This window comes from Gavia stellata, chromosome 10 (assembly GCF_030936135.1).
Source record: "Gavia stellata isolate bGavSte3 chromosome 10, bGavSte3.hap2, whole genome shotgun sequence".
Taxonomy (NCBI): domain Eukaryota; kingdom Metazoa; phylum Chordata; class Aves; order Gaviiformes; family Gaviidae; genus Gavia; species Gavia stellata.
The window spans coordinates 14,826,512-14,848,078 of NC_082603.1; the positions used below are offsets into that span (position 1 = coordinate 14,826,512).

At 36.9% G+C, this 21,567-nt stretch overlaps 1 protein-coding gene across 1 annotated transcript in view; it reads left to right on the plus strand.

Moving 5' to 3' along the window:
- Window positions 1–21,567, plus strand: part of CDC14A (cell division cycle 14A) — a 64,859-nt gene that overhangs the window by 451 nt on the left and 42,841 nt on the right. Inside the window, exons 2-4 of the mRNA XM_059821841.1 lie at window positions 176–266; window positions 11,857–11,932; window positions 19,881–19,973. Of these exons, the coding sequence (XP_059677824.1) occupies window positions 176–266; window positions 11,857–11,932; window positions 19,881–19,973 (260 nt within the window). The remainder of the gene's footprint in view (window positions 1–175; window positions 267–11,856; window positions 11,933–19,880; window positions 19,974–21,567) is intronic.

Here is a 21,567-nt window from a genome sequence, read left to right on the forward strand (position 1 = left end):
CCCCACCTCCCACGCAGGAGAAAAAGGATCAGCGGTGCCTCTTCCGCTCCCGGGCCGCGGCGGGGCAGGACGGGGCCGCAGGGTGCGGTTCCCACCGGCGGGGTGACAGGCGTTCCGTGGGGAAGGGGCGATCTGCTTTGTCCGTCCTACGCTGTTGTCGTCATCTGTCTTTCAGATCGGTTGTACTTTGCTACTTTACGAAATAAGCCGAAAAGTACCGTAAATACCCACTACTTCTGTACTGATGAGGAACTGGTCTATGAAAAGTAAGTGTTTTGATCTGTTGTGTTTTGCATACTCAAAGTGATCACCTGCGATTCTTCCCAACACACTTTAATACTATATAGAATGTTTTTGCCCCACTTAACTACTGGCATAAAGCATGAGTATAAAGTTAGCCTGAATATATTACACATTAGCTGAAACTAGCTTAACAAGATTGCTATTTTTAAAAGATACAAAACAGCTGCAAGACCAGTTAAATGTCTTAAACTGTGGTTGAGCTAGGGGAAGGATATCTGAGCTAAGATTTGTTTATAAGATGGAGAAGATCTCTTAAGACTAATTACATCTTATTAAAAGGTGTCTTAAATAGAAGAATTGTTTGGTATGACTAAATGAAACAATAGTTTGTTTTATATGTATTTTCCTCTATAGAGAGTATGAAGTGATCACCTTTCATACAGAATCATAAGAATGCAAAGCTTAAATGTGCTTTTGAAGAACATCTGCGTCTTTTTTTTGTAAGTCTGCACAGGCCTTTGAGATAGCACTTCTTACGGCTTTTGTAGCTTTAGAAGAGCAGAAAAAGTGTTTTCTGTGGAGTAAAAGCTTCATGTGTTTGGAAGATACTGACAGCATGTAGAAGGTCAACAGTAAAATCGATTAGTTGTGTTAAAGGACATAAAATACACTAAAAAAAGAAAGTAATTGCTCTGTGCTGTGGTTAAGAAGTAGTTGCTCTATACCGTGTTCCCAGATCAACTGTTTCATGTGTGATGGTACAGCAGCACAGCTGAAACAAAAAACATGGTCATCTTTTTAAATATAACTTTCTTTCCATACAAGTTGAAGAAGTTGTGAGCATCAACCATTCTTCCTTCCCTTCTCCAGTGACTTCAGTACTGCTTCTGTGAAGGTGTAAACCAGTCTTTCTTTGTTTCTAGCTTAATTTCTATGCACAGCTTACAGTTTTAGATTTTCTTTTCTACACATGTTTTTGAGTATTCATTGTCTTAAGCTGTGTGTCTTCTACTGGAGTTCCCAAAGCTGACTTCTGTAATTAACTGCTTGGTTTGGGAGTAGGTTCTGTAATGATCATTAACTAATTCAGGTTGGAAGGGACCTCAGGAGTACTCTAAGACAAGGTTGACCTCATACTAAAAGCAGAATTTGACTGGAGAAGGTCGTGAGTGATTTGTGTTACATGAATATGTTCCACTTCCTTTAATGAAAGAAAAAATTGATCTTGTATCTCTTCTAAGACTTCTATGTTATGTTTGACCTGAGGTATTTTGTTTCCAATTGTTAATATGCTTCCAGGAAGGGTGAGGGAATCTTATGTGGGATTTGATTTTGGGGATGCGAAGGGGGAGCAGTTCTGTACTCTGTTAGTTACAGATGATTGTACTAACCAATGACTGTTACTGGGGTATTTTGTATGAGGACAGTATCTTATTTTAAAAAAAAAAAAAGTACTGAGAAATTTGAGGGGCGGGGGAAGTAATTTTCTTTGAAATGTATAAAGGAAATACAGTAAGTATACTCCTTAACACAATTACCTGGTAACCACATACCAGGGTGTAACTTGATACCAGATATAATTACAAGATAATGGAAGGAAGCAATGTTTCCTTTATCTTCTAGGGCACATCTAAAGATTTTGGACAGGTAACTCATGCTGTATTTTCTGAATTAATAGTTCCTAATCTATTTAGCCTTGTTTAAAGGTATCATCCTATATTTGATACCATAATAGTACTCTTCCTTTTGTGCTCTCAAATTAAATTACTAAAACATAATATGAGGTAGAAATTGACAGTTACCAGGCGGTTTGAATGAATTTTGTGTAATAACCTTACTCTTTTACATAACAGTACTCAACTTTGATATTTGTATTGTAGCGCCCATCACTATCAGTGCATGCAATACTTGCTAGCAAAACCATGCCTGATTTTATTTTTTTTTTCCTCTCTCTTTTCCCTTGTATCTCCAAGGAAGTTTATATTGTCTCAGGGAAGTAGAAGCATGTGTCAGTTAGTTACTATTTTATATTTTTTCAACATCTTTCTGAAATTGGGAAGGTAGAGGCAAAATGAGGAATAGAAGGCAAGTGTCTTGGTTCTTGGAGAAATACGGATTTTACATTAGTTTCCCTTTTCCTTATACTCATCAGTGAGCTTGACATCAAGTCTGTTATGTTTCACAGGCTGCACAGCGAAGTGAGAGGCCTGACATCAGGTGTTGTCTATGAGTAGTAGTGGAGTGTAACTGTAATACACCAGATCAGATATTCTGCTAATTTTCTCAAAAATGCAGCCTTCTTTCTGAAAAGGTGATTAGAAGTATTTGTTACGTGACAGCAAAATAAACATTTGGAAGTGAGTTTTGAAGTGCTATAGCTCAGAACAGTGGTTTCCAGAATCTTCTTTCAAAATGGCCTGCCTGGACTGCTCTTGCTGATCAGAATTTCACGTCCACTTCTGCATTTTAATCAAATGAGTTGTTCAGATTGTTACAAGGAGGAGGACAGGAGATGGCTACGGAAGCATAAAAACCTCAGCACCTGTGAGGTACATAAGTAATTTTGTTAATACAACTGTTTATTGACTTCATTTGGTTTAGATGCATCATTCTAGTGACAAGACAATGATACTTCGTTGTGCATGGAAGTAAACTGCTTCTGTTAACTGTAGTGATAACTCTTAAGTATTAAGTGTTAAAGAAATTTATTTAGCTGACTTTACAGAGGTGTCAGTTTGCTTTTACTGAAGCAATATATGATCTGAAAACCTCATGAATATGTAGGTTTGGGGTTGTCTGATTACAGACAGCATGTTATTGGATCACATAGTTCTTAAAATCTCACTGCCTCGCTTCCCTTTTTTTCTCCACTCGGGAAGAAAAGTAAGCAAGTAATAATGTACATTAATTTAACAAAACAGCTGTAGTGCTAGATCTAATGGTTTTGGAAGTTTTGGTCTGATAAATGCTGACTTGTTCTTGCAGTTTGTCACCTGATTTATCACTAAATTGTACACAAAGTGTGGTTATGTAATCTTAAGTACTTAAGCCTTCAGTTTTCACTTGAAGTTGTCAGCTGTTCTAATGAATTCATAACACTGTCTTCACTTATTTAAACATTCACACTTTTAAAAATAATAAAGATAGGCTTAAATGCTTTTAAGAACATCTCAAATGCTAGCTGACTAAGAACTCACTACTAGGACTGTCACTATTTTAGCTAAATGTGCTGCAATTTAACCTTGAACCTATTGTGGTAGAGAAATGGTATGTAAATTCCTCAGTTGAGGGAACAAGAAACCTGAATGAATTTATCCAATTCTGAGTTCTTTTTTGATTGTTCTGTTTCTGTAAGATTTTGTCAGTCTCTTTCTGAAAGTCTCTTAAGGTCCCTCCTGAGAAAGTCTGCGTTACTCCTGATAAGGGAATACAATCTTTCAGGGTAATGTAGTGCAGGTAACTATTACTTCAGGAAAATGGAGTTAATAAGAAATAATTCAGCTTGATGAAGACTGTCACTTGGCAAATAGACAAGCCTTGCCTTGGCAAGACCTCAATTAATGAGTTAGGCACTAGTAAGAAGCTTTTTATTCTCTAAGAATAGCATCTTTCATGTTTCACCTTTCAGTAAACAGATCTGGGTTCAGAATACTACACTTGACTGGTTAACTTGGCTTTTGCATATTTTTGTCAAAGCAACTCTTTATGTCCTTTTTATTGTTGAGTATTTTTCTCAAACAGAAGTAAAATTTAGATAATGAGAAACAGGAATCTCTTACTCATAAATTTTAATGGCAGCTTTCATAAATGATCATGTTTTTATTCAGTCGTTCTGACTTCGGATCTCTTGTATAGACAGCTTTTGCAGATCTAGTCTCTGACATCTTGTGAGCAGCAGTAAAAGTAATTAATGTGCTATTCCCCGTACATTTTATGTTTTACACTAAAACTTTCTTTCAAGCCATAGTATGTTACTTGCTCATTTCACAGAAGTCTTCATGTTAGCTACTTCTTTGAGTTCAAGCAGCATTACAGTAAGACTCTCAAATGCTTAGCTACAACAATATTATATGAGTACTGTTTGGACTTTGACTTGTAGGACTCGTTTCCTTCGCTGCATGTGTATATGCAAAGAAGCAGTTTCTCTTTCCTATGAGAAGAGTAAAGTTTAACTTGTTTATTTGTAGTTTGGCTAAATGCTGCTTTTCTGTGGCTACCCAGTAACAGTACCTGCATAGGCAACCTAAACTTCTCCGTCGTTCTGTGTCATTTGAAAGGAAAAAGAAAACTTAAACTTAGCCTTGTTACAACAAACAGAGCTGTCACTTCACACAGAGAACAGGGAGTTCATTTTTCACGTCGGTAGCTTTTGAAGACTTGAACTTGACTATCAGATGACCAAGATATCTTAAAAGTTAAAGTCCACAAAAAAAAAATTAGGAAGTTTCCCAGCTTCTAACTTCTATCAATGTAAATACAGAGCAGAAAAAATTCATATACTAATACCAGCTTTTGTATGTCTAACTCTTACGCATGAGTATTAAGAATAGTACTCCAGCTTTATTTCGTTTTCCATTTTAAAATGAGAGATTTAAAATTCACTGCAAACAAGAAAATCAGAAGACTGAAGAACTGGGAGTGTCAACTTTTCCTTCAGACACGAACTACTGACATAATTTTATATTTGAAACTTGTAAAGCGCTATCCCTTAACACCTGTGATATTCTTTCCAGTCCAACAGTTCTATAAATTTTATACCTGCACATTGGTTTACCATATCTGTCTTCACTTTTTTTGTATGGAAAAGATAGAAGCAATTGCCAAAAGTATTGAGGATTTTTTTTTCAGTAAAAGGGTAACAGGATAAAACATCTGTTTTCTAGGTTCCAGTTTTATATTGGAGGGGAGTGTAGCTTGGTATAGGAAACTCCTTATGAGAAACTTGGTCTCTGTTATGATGACTCTTTTTTTTTTTTTTTTTCCATAAAGAGTAGGTTTTTAACATGACTTGGAGATTCTTCTACAGGGAAACTTTTTATGAGGGAACCTCTTCACTGATACTTTGTTTTTGACATCAAGGAGCATTGTATCAAAAATGCATATATCTGGAATAGCTATTTAATCATCTATAATTTGGATCTATGAGTTCTTGTTGGATTTTGAAGAATTGGATCTTGCGGAGGATTTGGAACATTGAAGGGGAAATTGAGCGGGTACCTGGTGTTTGGCATAATCTAGAGCGTCTGCATTATTCCTACCTTCAGATCCAAGCAGTGGGGTGATATATAATTTCTAGGGTTATATTTGCTGTATCATCCTTTGTCTATTCAGAAGTGCTCAACCCTGAAGTAGTATTAAGTGTTAGGGATTGTGTCTCTGCCCAGATAAGAAAGCTCCTAGGAATTCATACGTTACTGGAGTTGGTGGGGCTAGAGCAGAGACAGTACCATTGAGTATCCCACCTTTGTTCATGCGCTTGAGAAGTAGGAAGGAGGAATGCATTCTAGGAAACATAAGTTGGAGAAAGATGACTGAATAGGTGAGATTTCCTGACCAGCAGTTAGGTTGTAATTAATTGTCTTGGCTTTAATCCAGAAACTTTGTTGCATGTATGATGTGTTCAGCTTATGATTTAAAGCATTTGTCTGTAGTAGCCAGTTGTCCACTTCTGCAGTAGCTGGTTCTTGTACTGCTTAATGGCTAGATTCAGAGCACATGCAGCAGGGGCCTTACAGTGCAGTGACCTGAATGTTCCAGTAATCCAGCCTAGGAAAGGAGGAGAGAACAGCAAGTGGAGAATGTTTTTCTTCTCATTCTAATTCGGTCTCATTGCTTAATTTTAATAGTAAGCTGGATCTTTGTAAAATGCTGAAAAATTAGTGTAGTTTTGCAGTTAGCTGTATTTCTGCTAGTTCCTGAAGTTCTTGCAGTTAAACTTTTTGGTTTGAGAAATTGCAAGCTTGGGGCATTCCTGTTTTGGCAGAAAAAGGACTGGTTGCTAGTCTCCAAGACAAGCTTCCTACCTAAAGGATTAGTTGTACTCCAGTTCTGGTGTACGTACTCCAGAAAATGATTGCAGTTGCTAAACTGTGCCTCTGTTTTCAAGTTACTAACCCAATAATTTAGTAAGCAAGTAACATCATCCCCTCTGGGCATTATTGCATTGTTAGAACTGACTTGGTGGATCTGTTGTATTTTTTCCCCAATATGGTAATTAGGCTTTGGACCATATTCAAACTATCGGAAATGTCTACAGCCTGGTGAGAATGCATGCATACCCTCGTGTTCAGTGTAGCAGTAACAGTGAACTTACACTGGTCTGTCATGAAGAAAAGAATCCCAGAATACTTTTTCGCCACAGATGAATACACGGGAACAGTAGTTTTATACTGCCATTCACTTACAAGTTTTTTGATACAGCAACAGAGGTATGGATGAAAGGATAGGAGATTCCTATCTGAAAAGGTATCAGGCTTCTGGGGTAGAGTATAAGCAGTGCAATTTATCTTTGAAAGATAACTTGATACCTTGGCCATAAATAGATGGACTGTGATGTTAATATGGAGGTTACCAATTAATTTCAAAGTCTGCCAGGCTTTCCTTCATTGACCATAACCAGGCTCCATCCAGTAGTTCAAGCTAAGAAAGCTGTTTATCATTTTTCTGCTCTACTAGGGTCAGTGGTATTCAAATGCTTAGTGAAAAGTGACTTTACCATTCGGAAGAGGAGCCCAAGGCTTGAGCTAACTCATGGCACCTTCATGTGGCATCCCATGGAACTGAGTCAGAAACAACTTGAGTTGCTGTCCTAAAGAGTTGTGAACTACATTTCTTTCATCATTAAATTCCCTGGAAGAATGTACAGTAACTGCTTGCATGACCAATGAGCTATTTATGGGCTGGTGTTTCTAGGTGGATGACCATTCCTATGATACAATACAGCAAATACCTCAGATCTTATGCTGTAAGAACTGATAGGAAGGAGTGGTTCTAGGAGTCTATTTTAAGGAGAATACAGATACAAGAAACCTATGCTACTGCTTCCAGGTAGCGTTATGGTAGTATTTTTGAAGTAGAGCATTTAAATATTCATCTAGTATATTCTGGGGTTGTGCTACTTCTCAGTTTGAGAAGCATAAGGATAGCAAGTTTCCATGGGATGAGGGGGAAGAATAATTTAAGCTATCATCTAAGTACTTGATTAAAACAAAATATAATTAAATGTAGATTAATACCATACTTGCCTTCTGTTCCTCATATCTGGTTCCCACCTCCATTGTATATAACTCTCTCTCTCTTAACTGGCTTAAGCTTCAGAGGCATCATGATTTCTTATTGCGTATAAATGCTTATTAAAACATCTAGATACAAAGAAAGTCTATTGCCTGTAAAAGAGATGGAAGTAAAATAATATTGGGTAGATTGTTATCAGTGACTATCATATAATAAGATTTGATATTTTTTTGTTGTTTTTTATCTTCAACTTTTGCCAGTTAAAATTCTTTATTCAGATGATGACTTGGTGTGTCATTTCTTTCCCATTCCCTGTGGCCCCCATTTCCCATCTTCCACTTACACTTAACTCTATGTCAAAATTCTCTTAAGAAAATCCTCTGGGTGAGTCAGGATCGAGTGTCTCAAATTCAAGTACAAAAATGGCCTGTTATACTAAAAGTAATGAGGGTGCATAAGATTAAACTCTTTTGTTTAAAAATGTCAGAAACTGTATTTAATTCCAAGGATATAAATTGAAGAAGGGTTTTGTAAATCAGAGTTCACTGACTTCAATACAGAGCCTTGTATTATCTGTCAGAGAACTCTTTGGAGGTTTATAAAGCACTTGTTTCACTTAGCCGCATTTAAAAAAAGGACGTTCAAGCTTATTTCAGTTTAGAGGTATTAAGTGGAGAAAGTTAAAATTATACATGTTACAGATGTTTCTCCCTCGCATATCTACCACAATGTTTTGTCAGTGAAGTCAATGGATAGTTTATACTGCTTATATAAGGCTATATAAATAACTTGGGAATTGCCAGTGTTTGGTGTATGGGTAATAATGCTGGTGCAATAGTGACCAAAAGTGCCTTTCCTTTATGATTGTGTTTGGATTCTGAGAAATATCTTGCTTCTGCAGTATAGACAAACAGTGGTAGTACCAAAGTCTTAAACACTGATACTTCTTTTTCCTGTGTGGAGAGGCACAGCATACTGAATGCTAATTAGTGATGGAGGAATAGTCAGTCTAATATTGACATCTTTAGCTTGGTGGCTGAGAGAATCTGCATAGCTTTATTTTCTAGAAATAAAATTACTTCATGGATAGACTCAGTAAATGTATCTTATCTCCACCGAAATAGTAAGTAATTTGTCTATTGTGGATAAATTGATTTGTAAATTCACAGAATCACTAAGGTTGGAAAAGACCTGTAAGATCATCAAGTCCAATCACCAACCCAACACCACCGTGCCCACTAAACCATGTCCCGCAATGCCTCGTCCACATGTTCCTTGAACTCCTCCAGTGAGGGTGACTCCACCACTTCCCTGGGCAGCCTGTTCCAGTGTCTCACCACTCTCTCAGTAAAGACATTTTTCCTAATATCCAGCCTGAACCTCCCCTGGTGCAACTTGAGGCCATTTCCTCTTGTCCTGTCGCTAGTCACTTGGGAGAAGAGACCAGCACCCACCTCTCTGCAACCTCCTTTCAGGTAATTGTAGAGAGCAATGAGGTCTCCCCTCAGCCTCCTCTTCTCCAGACTGAACAACCCCAGTTCCCTCAGCCGCTCCTCATGAGACTTGTGCTCCAGATCTCTCACCAGCTTCGTCACCCTTCTCTGGACACGCTCCAGCACCTCAATGTCCTTCTTGTAGTGAGGGGCCCAAAACTGAACACAGGATTCGAGGTGCGGCCTCACCAGCGCCGAGTACAGGGGCATGATCACCTCCCTGCTCCTGCTGGCCACACTGTTTCTGATACAGGCCAGGATGCTGTTGGCCTTCTTGGCCACCTGGGCACACTACTGGCTCATATTCAGCTGGCTGTCAATCAACAGCCCCAGGTCCTTTTCTGTGGCGGAGCTTTCCAGCCACTAAATTAATTTTAATGTGTTTTTCCTACACTTCTGTTTGAGTTCAATTATGTGGAAAAGTAGAAGTGGATATATGACTTCATAGTGATGTACTTATAGCAAGTGAATAGTAATAAAAACTCATCCTGAAACATGGCTGTAGTTCTTCAGTGTTTTAGATGAGCTGTGTGTTTTAGTTATATCTTTGAGCTGATCAAAGCTACTTTACTCACACTGGTTTAAAAAAAAAATTCTGTATTCTAGTAACTATCATATTCCACAGTTTTTCAAGATACTTCTTTTAAAAGTATTTTTCACAAAATAATCTTCAAATCCTAAATTCTACTCTTCCATCATATATTTAAGTGAAAGAATACTCTAAAGTTAATGGAATAAGGGTTTTTGATTTAGAGAAGGTATTAGTGCAGCAGAATGGTAAGAAATGTTAGTAAGCCTTCTATATAGCTCTAGAGTAAATGTAGCTTTTACAACTCCAGTTTCAACTTCTTATTTGTCATAACTCATACTTGTCCTTCTTAGAACATTTTTTTATTTAATCTCTATTAAAAACTGTATGGAGTGTTTTGTTTTAAAAATAAATAAACTGTTGACCATATCTGGCAGACTTACCTAAGAAAGGATAAAGAATTCTAAAGTTAAATGCTGCTTTACTGCCACTGCAATTTTCCCTTGAGTTAGTTAACGTCTGTGCAGCCTACAAATAAAGACCTAATAGTTGGACAGCTTAGTCTTTGGCTCAGCTAATGAGCTTCTGTAATTAAGCATTATGTCATAATATTTTGTACTGAAGGGTTGAACTGAATCCTAACAAACATTTATGTTATTTGATATTGTTAAGTAGATGATATTGAAATAGCATTTGGTGTGGCAGGCAGGCTACTCATCCTCAACAGTGATCAGACTAGTATAACTGTCTCTTTTTGCACAGGGTTTGGCTTTTTTTGTTTGAGAGAATGTTGGGAGGAGGATATTAATAAAGTTGTAAGCACCAAAAAGATAGGGCACTCCTACTTCGTTGTTGTGTCCACTTTGAACAGCAAATGTCTGAAGCTGGAAGGCACCTCCAGAGACTGTCTAATACAACCCCAGGGCTCAAAGCAAGGTCAACAAGAGCAGGTTGCTCGGAGTCTTGTGCAATTGGGTTGTGACTCCACAGCCTCTTTGAGAAACCTCTTCCCAATGTTTGACTGCCCTCAAAGTAAAAGTTTTTTTTCTTATGTTTAACTGGAACATAATTAATGTTGCTGAAAAATAAACCCTTTGCCATGGAGAAGAAAGCTTGAAAGGTACTACCACCTATTCTATCATCTGATTTCAGTAAGTTTTCACTCCTTCAAAGCCGGGAAGTTGTAGAACGTAATTACCTTGTTGGTCATTCCCCAAATAACACGCATTCAGGTGCTGACGGCCTGTTTTGTTTGTCAATAGGCAAGTGTCCTGTCTCTTTTATCAAAGGACTTAAGGCAGATCAGAATAAAACGGTTTAAGTTATAGTCCATTTTCACTGTAATTTATAATGTGTGCATCAACAAATTTTCATAGACCATCAAGAGAGACTTCTATACACAAAAAGGAAAAATATTAGAGAAAACTTGCAACTTACATTTTAAGCAATTTTGCACAATGGGTGGGGAGGTAGAAAGCTCTAGAAGGGGTCATTATAAGTTGCTTGCAGAAAGGCTGCTATTACTTGTCAAGGTGCTTATATGGAGGGCTAGCTAGGAAGAGCACTGCGAATCCCTACTAGGAACTTACTTTTATTGTGCAATAATTTTCCTGTACAGACTACTGCTACTAGCTCTTTTCCAAGCACAGTGATTGCTGCTTCAAAGGTAATATGAGTGTTTTAAGAAGAATCTAGAAGAGAGAAACAAGAACAGTCGGAAGACATGAAATAAATAATACATCGGAAGAACAGCCTAGAGACAAGAGGATTGGGGGGACAAAGGGAAACAATTACATGTAAAAGTGTATATGTAATTTCTGTGAAGGATGGGATAAAAAAATAAGCTTAAATTTCAGACAGATCAAGGCTGGACATTATTAAATGAATTTTACTACCCATAAGACATTCTATTTAGCTTGTTCTTCATAGTATCTAATGATATATTCTTATCTTAAGCAGTTGTAGAACCCTTATCTAGGATGACATCAGCATGGCTTAAAGAGAGTAGAACATGTCTTGAAGCTCTTCACTCTATAGTTTTGGCCAAAATCAGACTGGTTATCATGGGATGAAGAAAAAATTCTGTGGTCAGTGTCTGTGTGTGTGTATATATATATAATGGAAAAGGTAGTTACTGGAGCATCTTAAAATGAAGCTACAAATGCTTTCAAATTAATTGTTACTATTGTCCTCTTAAATGAATCAGTAAAGGGCTTTTCTGTTGCACCATACATATTGGCTACTTGGTATCCCGCAAAAGTTACTGATTTGCAGCTTTAACTATGAACAACATACATATTGAAATTTCTTCGCTCTCTTGTATAAATAACACATTTTTTTTGTTCTTTTTTCTCCCAGTTTCTATGGAGATTTTGGACCTTTAAATTTGGCAATGTTATACAGGTACTGCTGTAAACTAAATAAGAAATTAAAGGTAAGTTTTGTTTAAAAACAATGTTCCTATATTTTTGTGTTTTGAAATTAAACTGAAACATATTATCCAGTTTGAAAGTGGTTGATAGGTGCTCATTATCTAGGTGGTTACTACTAAGCTTTAAGGTTATTTGTTCTGAGTTCCTTTCCCTCTGAAGAATGGAAAAAATTAGTATGCTGTCATTGTTGCTTAGCAGGTGAGGCACTGAAGGATGTGTTTACCTTTTTTCATAACCTCACAGTTTCAAGACAATAGTAAAAAAAAAAACCTCTTGATATTGAGTTTGCATGCTGATGAAGTGGGTATGCTTAGTATGAATAAATGAAAAAAAATTTTAAAAAACCCAACCAAACAAAAAAACCCCACAACCATGAACAAGATCAAAACATGGCCCCAAAATCACACTATTTAAACTAAATCTCACTCAGTGGAAAAGTTAAAACTTCTAAATCTCATTCAGTTTAATAAAATGTTGCTTTTAATAAGTGTTATGGAATTGTGTGTTTACGCATATAATAATGGTTCTTTTTTCTGTTGTAGAAGTGTTACTCCTTACTAATTAATTTGTAGAAGCTTTCTTATTTTCTTGATTCCATGTAATGGTTGTTGATTCCAGGCAATTTTGAGTTGCTTTCCACTAAAGACAGAAAATTCTGGTATCTTCTTTGGATACCATAGTAGCTTTTTCTTTGACTACAATGTGTCAGTCCTTTCTCTATAAAGTTGTCTAGAATCTGTAAATGCAGCAGTTAAACTCAACCATGGTGATCTTCAGAATTTGTTCTAACAATGCTGTCCTGTCATAAAACTACGAGCCTGATGTGGGTTGACCCTGGCCAGAAACTAAACATGTGGCAGCTGCTCACTCATTCCCACACCAACCCCAGTGCTGGACATGGGAGAGAATCAGAAGAGCAAAAGCAAGAAAAACTTGTGGATTGAGTTAAAGACAGTTTAAGTGGGGGAATAAGAAGTGGGGAGGGAGGGTGGGAACAAAACAAGTGGTATGAAGGCAATCACTCACCACCTCCTGCCAGCAGACCAATGCCTGGCCAGTCTCTGTGCAACTGCAACTTAGAAAGACTGCTCCTAAGTTTTACTGCTGAGCGGGATGTTACATGATATGGAATATCCCTCTGGTCAGCTTGGGTCAATTGTCCTGTCTATGTGACCTCCCAGCATCTTGCCCATCCCAGCCTACTTGCTGTGGAGGCAGAGTGAGAAACAGAAGGCCTTGATGCTATGCAAGCACTGTTGGGCAATAACCAAAACATTGGCGTGTTATCAACGCAGCTTTAGTCACAAATCTAAAATGCAGCACCGTGCAAGCTGCTATGGAGAAAACCTAACTCCATCCCAGACAGACCCAGTACACTGAGCACATAGCTGTGGATTTAACCTGGTCCCCAAATGCATGTGAAAAGGTGATTTGCAGCACATATAGGAAATTCATCAACTGCAAGAAATGAAACATGTTTTAATTCCCAAATTCTAGTTAATATCACTTGTGTGCAAATACGGCAACTATCAAGGAGACCCTTCACTAAATATTACATATTTTAACATCTTTTATATTATAAAACATTAGACCTGTTACTGGCAAAGGGGGAAATGGGACAACAGATGAGATAACATTGTCCACCATTAAGAGGAGATTCCTGTATCAAAAATGACGTTATGTTTTGGGACTAATGTTTGCTGAACAAATGAAACCATTATGCAAGTTGATTCATGCTACCTGCTGCTTCCAAGGGCATGTTGAGTCAGGTAGGCTTAGGAGGAGGTTCTGCAAATTGAGCGATTTGTAGAGTTGCTATAACCTTTTTGCAAAAAAAGTGCTTCTAGTGAAAATTTACATTGCTTCTTAATACAGAAAGTTAGTTATAAATAAAATCAAACTCTAGTATTTCTAATTTTGAATGCTTGTGTTCATATTGGGAAAACATTGGATTTGCCATTTCTGTGTTAATACTGAATAGAGCTTATAATACCTTATCACCCTATTTTCCAGTGCCACTGTCCCATTCAAACACATGACCAATGATGTTCACTCAATAGGAATCTATATTTTTAACCTTAATTCTGCTGTTTGTGAACTTATATTTGAGTTATTAAAGACTGTGGAGGATGTTTGCTCTGTGACGCAGTTACTCCAGAGAAGAACCAATAATAAACCTACTATTCTAAACTTGATTGTTGCTGTGAGAACTAGAGAGATTAGTTCTGTTTTTTCCAGATTCCAACTGAGACTGTGATCAGTTTGGGACCTGAAAACAATCTCATGTTGAAGTGTACCATCATACTTCTATAGTTCAACTAGAATGCTCAAACTGGACCCTAGGTACCAAGAGTTTCACCCAGAAAATAAGAACACAACCAGTAAATACCTCAGGACTTGTTTGTTTTTTTTAAATGATTCAGTATTAAACAGAAGTGTCTCTCTAGTCTTTAGTCTTGTTAGAAGACCATCATCTGCATTGAATGGGGCAAGCTGCTCATCATAAATGGCTTGTAATCATGACGATAGAAAGATAGTACATTATAATGGGAAAAAATATACAAGGGAACCAAATTGAAACTGAATTAGTAACTCTGACATTTGCAGGGTTAATTTACCCAACCATGATGTCACTTTAATGTAACTTTTATTTTTTTTTTTTAAAAAAAACAAACACACTTGCAGTGCTAGATGAAGAGTACAGATGGTCAGGAACAGGTCAGAGAAATCTCATGAAGATCAGCTGCAGTCTCAGCTGGGAGGAGGTGCTGTTTGTTGCTGCTACCTTACCAGAAGGCAATTCAAAAGAGGTTAATTTAGACTACTAGTGCATAATAGAGAAAGGTAACCTGATGGTGCAACCACTTGAAAATAATACCTGAAATCAAACAGCTGAAGCATGGAATACCACCTGAGTGGTATAGAAACTTGTACATGAATAGATTCCAGTCTGGCTGACTGGCACTACCCCCGAGGTAGGCCAGTACCTGCTAATGTAAGCTTTACTCTTCTAATAGTTAAAATACATGCTAGACTCTGTCCTAATTTAGATGCTATCTGCAGTGGGTAAGTAGGCTTGTAAGACCAAATCCGAGGGCTGGAGCATGCATCTGATGTGTACTGTAGGCCTAGCTACAAAAGTCTATGGCTCAGCTTCACTAGTTGAGAATTATGGATTCACAATTTCTATCCTTTTACCCCTCACTCTCTCATGCCTGTCTTTCACAAGTGTCCCTGAGAGGATTCCTGAGGCGTGAACAAGTCTGTGTAAGACAGAAGTTCATGACCTGTGACTTACCTGCCAGCAAGGCATTGATGTAATCAGCAACTGCAGCACAGAAGTGTGGTGATTCTCACGTGGCATGAGGGGGACACGTGGGCAGCCTGTGATCAGTGTTTCAGAGATGGGAAGTGCTGGTTTGACTAACAACGTGGAGAAAGAGTCCTGTTGGGCAACCTGCTGATTGCACACCCTTGCATTAAGGGTAACCATGCCCTGTGACCAACAGCAGGAGTTGGTTGATCATAGGAATTAAAAGGCACTGCAGATTATCATTCTCTGGAAATCCAGCTTCTGCTGCTGGATGGTTGCTGTTGCCGTACTGCAACACTTTTGTTAATCTGAGGCAAGCACAATGCTTAAGCCCAGGTGACTCCTGCCATGATTTGGTATATAGCTGCTTGGATATGCATTTCATGTACTTTTCTTACAAAAAGAGTCTTTAAAAGAAACATGGCACAAAAAATATTCACAAAACATGATAGTTTTTGGGTGGATATGGTGTCTCAAAAGGAATTTAAGACTTTGACTTTATTTAAAATTTCCATGAATAGGAACAGGAGAAATGAGAGTATAAGATCTCATTAAAACAAACAAACTCCACAAACTTCCCCTCCAAGTTTTTCAGCTATTTCTGTTTTGTGAGATGAATTAGACATGGAGGCAGTTTTCTGCTTTCCCCTCTCCTTTCTTGGGGGACAGGTGGAGAAGGAAAAGGATACCAGTTTGAAATGCGCTAATGGCCGATCAGCATTTTAAAGTAAACTACTCTAACTTTATGCTGTCTGATTTTAAAAACAGTAAATAGTTCTGAAGAACCGAAGAATTCATTCAGATATCCATTTGCTGAGAAAGTTGGAGCTAAAATCCTGGTTATGCTTTACAGGAAAACCTTTCTGACCTTGTTATGTTTGTAACATTTTGATTGCTGATTGCTATGGAGATGATCTTGACTAGCCAAGTCAACAGCAAGAAAAAATGCTTGGCCGTGCTATCTTCCTACTTGTTCTTTGAATACTCTTTGGGGGAAAAAATGCTTGACTAAGCAACTATGATTCATTTATGAAAAAAATATTTTTTTTCTTCTGTTTAAATAAGTCTGATTTCATAAAAACTGCTTTAAAAAAACTGCTGTGTTTTATGTGTATGTAGCCTTACACATTCTCAATAGATTCAGAAGCAGAGGTAATCAAAGAGAGAGTGTTGCTGAGATAAATGATACAAGTACGGAAGATCAAAGGCAGGAGAGGGAAGGTTCTGGCAGGCTTATGAACTATGGGGTTAACATTTGTTGTATGCTGACTGTATTGCTGCTGAATCTCAGAGGGGGTTGGTTTGTTTTTGTTTAAAATAAACTGCTGGGCATATACATGGAACTATAGTAATTGCAAGCATCTCTTTTGGGACAGCTTAGATTTTGAGTCCGGTTGCATGTGCATGTTTTAATACATAATTTTCTGTGAACAGTTTGCCACCCTTGTATTCACTGCTACTTGTATGTACATATTACATTACATATATACGTGTGTGTATATATATAAAAAAATTAGTATTTGCATTGATCCAGGCTTATTAAACACTTTGCAGTAATTTCTTGCTTGAATGATGCAAGTATATTAAACCCTATCCATTAAATAAAATACTGTCAAATAATCTGGTGACTCTAAACAGGTATCAATCTAGTAATTGTCCACAATGGCACCTTCTAAGCCTGTCATCAATTTCTGTGCAAGTAAAACACCCTTGAGGTCTTCAAGAATCAAGAACTGATCTATTACTAAAAAAACAAAAGTGATCTCACAGTGAAAATAATGTCTTCTGGAACCCTCCCATACCCACAATGAATTAGTTTTATCACCTAAAACAAAACCTGCCACACTTTTCATGTAACCTCTGCTTTTAGTTCAAAAGATTGTCTTTCAGTAGATTCCTCTGGGATGTATCTTCACAGATACTATTCTGTTATATTGTTGCATTTTGTCTTCTAATAATGTGTGAAACTGCTAAGATTTTCTTACCGGTAAAGAAAAATATCTTTAATACATCATAGTGTGAGCATTAGTTTTAGAAAAAAGATTATTTGCATCTATGTTACTATATTGTCTCTAATTATAGCTATTCTGTAGACAACCTGTATTGAAAATTTCCTTGTTGAAATGTTTTTGGTTCTTCTGAGTTGCTCAGTATCTAAGGGAACTAAAGGCCTAATCCATTCAGGTGCTGCTCTGGAGCTGTAAAACCAGTCACCTTAAAAAACTGTCTTTAACGGTCGTTATCATTGAACCTAGCCAAAAGAATAGACTTAGCTTATTAAACATGGTCAGAAAATCAGTATTTTTAAAAAATAGATCACATAGCTTAGTATTGTTATTGAAAGTGTACTGAGTTGAGAATTTGTATGTTAATGTTAGCAGAGGCATTGCATTGATCCCTCAGTAAATACTTACTGTAAAACTTGATTTTCTGTAACTCGTGCAAATAAAAACAGTGGTTTGTTTTATAGGCTTCTGAAAAGAAAAATCCTGATGCAGTTTTCCTCTGGTTCCTGTAAGCCGTTAATTAATGTTGGTTTTCAGTTTTGTGTTAAAGCTTTAGTCAGGATACAAAAAACACTTAAATATTTCATATAGCAATGTGGCTCATAAGGATTAAACCCTTATATTTTGAAAATGAAGCAATGAAAATCTTATATTGCTTTAATTTAAGTGTTCTGGGAACTTTTAAGGTGAGCTGTCACTTTTTGGCTACTTCAGGTACAAAAGCGTCTCAAAATTGGAATGACTTGATATACCCATATGATTAAAAAAATCCATTCTGTAAAATAAATCAAGAAATATGGTCTTATTACATAGAACTTCTGGCTAGCTAGCAGAATGTGCTTTTTGCAGTTTAAAGTAGTATTTCATGTGAACTGTAAATTGTTGCAGAGAACTTTGCTTTAAAATAAGTAGTAGTCAACAAGTTATAATTGAAGTTCTGTCACTGTTGCATAACTACTGTAATCTTATCCCACCTACACATCATGGGTGGAATTGCAGTTAGAGAACACTAAAATTAAAAAATTGAGGGAGGGGGAAGAAAGGCATTTTAAAATACTGGGATTAATTTTGTCAAGTTTTAATAATAATTGAATGCTTCACTAATTAAATAGCTACTTGTGCTTTGTATGTTTGCATATACACTGAAGGAGATGTTGCTGTTGGTCTCGAGATACAACCTCTTCCAATCAACAGCAACCAGGAATATCTCAGGAATTACAGTCCTATTTGGATAAACTCAATGGCATTAACTCTCACTCTGTCCAGCTATTGAAGTTGTGGGTAATACAGTTAGAACAGTAGAACAGTACAGTAGAGACAGTACAGTTAGAACTTCTATTAAAGGTGCTATTTCGGGGGGGGGGGGGGGGGACGGACACTAAGAAGCTCACTGTGATATATACATCGTTTTCTCCTGAGTTTATCAGCTATTTGGGTTTTTTGGCAATATTTGATTCTGTGGTTAAAGCTGTCCTAAAATTTGCAACAAGATTTAAGATGAGAGTTGACATTTACAGATTTCTGGAAGTGAAATACAGTTGGCACTACTTAAATAAAACACAATTTTGCAGCAGTTACCTTTATCTCCCGCCCCCAGTGTCATCAGTGCCAACAATAGGAAAAGAAAGTAAATTAAAATTGTCAAATTGGAGTTAAAAACCTGAATTTGGGCAGCAGCAGCACTGGTATAAAAGCAGTTTATTAAATGTGCAACTTTTAAAAATAGAAATGCGCTTCAAATATTTAGAAGCAGAATCCAGTATGTCAGTTGATGACTTCCTCAAAACTGTAGTAGTACTGTAGAAATCTGTCAGGGAAAATACGAGTCGTAGTGTTGCAGAATATAATGGAAGTGTAGCAATTCATGAAGCTAAAAAGTATATGCAATAAATTGTCCAACTTGCCATTTTTAAGTGACAATTTTATCTCTCTCTGGCTTTAAATAGTTTTGCTGCAGTTTGTCATTATTGTTCTTTTCTGGTGCTTGTTGGTCTTGTTTTCAATGGGAGTTTTGTCCACAGGATTCTGACAGAGGCTTCTTTTCTTCCTAAAGAAAGAAGAATTGCAAGTGTTACTGTTTTTTTCTCTGCCTAGCCTTTTTTCAGGCTTTTCACTTGTGCAATAATCTTTTTTCCATAAATTCTTGCTGTTGAAGCTTTCTAAAGATGTCTGTCTCCCTGTTTTTAGGTAGTATAGATGGAAGAGTGGTGTTTAATTTATAAAATACCTTCAAGATTGACTGCTTCAGTTTTTCTCTTGTCTTCTCCACAGAATTATGTGCTAAAGAGATTTAACATAGAAGGGTGTTTTAGTCTGAAAATTTCAGTGTCTTTAATCAATGTTCATAAGTTACTGTTCAAATATTTAAACTTGGAAAACCAAATGCAGTATTTTATACTGAACATTTTGGTTCAACTGAGAGATCTGTCCTGATACAGTGGCTGTTTCCCTGCACTCTTATCTATAATGTAAGACGACTGTTCATGGTATCAGTAATTTCTTCTTTAATTTTAAGAATCTCTATAAGAAATTTTTTTCTGACTTATTTTTCAGTTTTGGAGCAGTGACTTTTAAAAGTATTTTTAAAGAGTATTCTCTCAGTAAATATGCTGTCTGTTTTTTCTTTAACAGTATTTCAGTCTATCAAGAAAGAAGATAGTGTACTATTCCAGTTTTGACCAGCGGAAACGAGCAAATGCGGCGTTTTTAATAGGTGCATATGCTGTAAGTATTACTTATCACATGGATACTTCTAACTTTCCTTAAGAGACATCTGCTATGTGTAAAATAACATCTCAAGGAATGGTCCTTTAGGGAGATAGGCAGATTGACATTTGATTCTTCTCTAAGCAGTCTTTCAAAATTCTGCTGTATGAGTTTTAGGGAAGCCCTGTCTGTGGCTCTTAACTCCATTTACTTTACTACACAGGGCTTTGGCAGATCATGTGCATGTTTCCCATAGGATACCATTTTCTTGAATGTCAAAAATGCAAACCACAAATTGTTTTAGGATCAATTGCTGCTCACGGCAGGAGTGAGATTCATACAGGGGAGGAGAAAGCTTTTTCTCACAACCTTTCTTAAAGTTACTAGACCAGAGGCATAATGATTATTGGATGGATTTCTTTTCTCAGTTAATTTCATAGCCTACCCAGAATAATGGAAAAATTGAGGTATTTCAGCCTTCTAATATTACAGATAGTATGCAATATACAGGGCCTAATTTATTATGACACCACGAAAGTTTTAAAAGTCCCAAGCTGACACTTGCACAGACACTTGTATGTCTTCATAGCAGTGTAGCTCAAACTTCAGTTTCACCTTCCTGCTCTACTGTCGAGCGTTGGAGCACACATGTAGAAAACTTAGAGTCTCTGTGATAGCATGTTTTACACTGATAAAGTATTGAATCTAACAAGCTGCTGGTCCTCAGCTGACATCCACATGGTCAGTTGAGTTATGGAAGTCTCTTTTAAGTCAGGCTTTATACTGTGTGAAAGCTGGTGTATTTCTTTCAGGCCTGAAGTAATGCTGAAAGCAAAGCTCAATAAATGCAGATGATATTGAAAGAATTTAGGTTGCAGATTCTTGTTATTAAACAAAATGTTTTACTACAAGTATTGGGATAGTGTGTAAATGCTCTTGAGAAAGAACATCTATTTAAAGGTGGAAAAAAAATTGGGGATAAGTTCAAATTTTAAATCTTTGCATTAGGTTTTTAACCCTTGGGAGTAGACGTGATGGAACAACTCTGCAAAAGGAATAGTAAGAACAAATGAGTTAGTGTTCTAAGTTTGTTAATGTTTTTGACCATACAAGGCTATATTTAATAATGCTGGAATTAATTTCCAATTGTGTGGTTTATATTCTGTTTAAGAAGCCTCCGAATTTGATAGTATATCTTTATAAGCTTTACTGTCCCTTCAGATCCAAAATCTGTCCAAATTGTAGCATATTCAGTAATGATTCCCACACATAGTTTGTAAAGAAACTTCAGTCATTCCATTCAGACTGCTTTTTCTTTTCTCTTTGCATCATTATCTCTCCAATTCTGTATTTAGAAAGATTCACTTCATGTTTTAAAGCTGGTCTAATGAAGCCTATAGCTAGAGAACACGCATCTAGCACATACGTAGATTACAGCATCTAATGGCCTTCACTGGATTGCCCTTGTCTGATCCTGCCTTCACCTTCTGATACATCTTAGAAGCCTTGGAAAGGGTAGGACACTGGCATTTTGGAGGGGATGAGATTTATCTTTTTCTTCCCCTTGTCCAGTCCTTGATATATGACTATCTCAACTAAGTAGCTGTTTTCT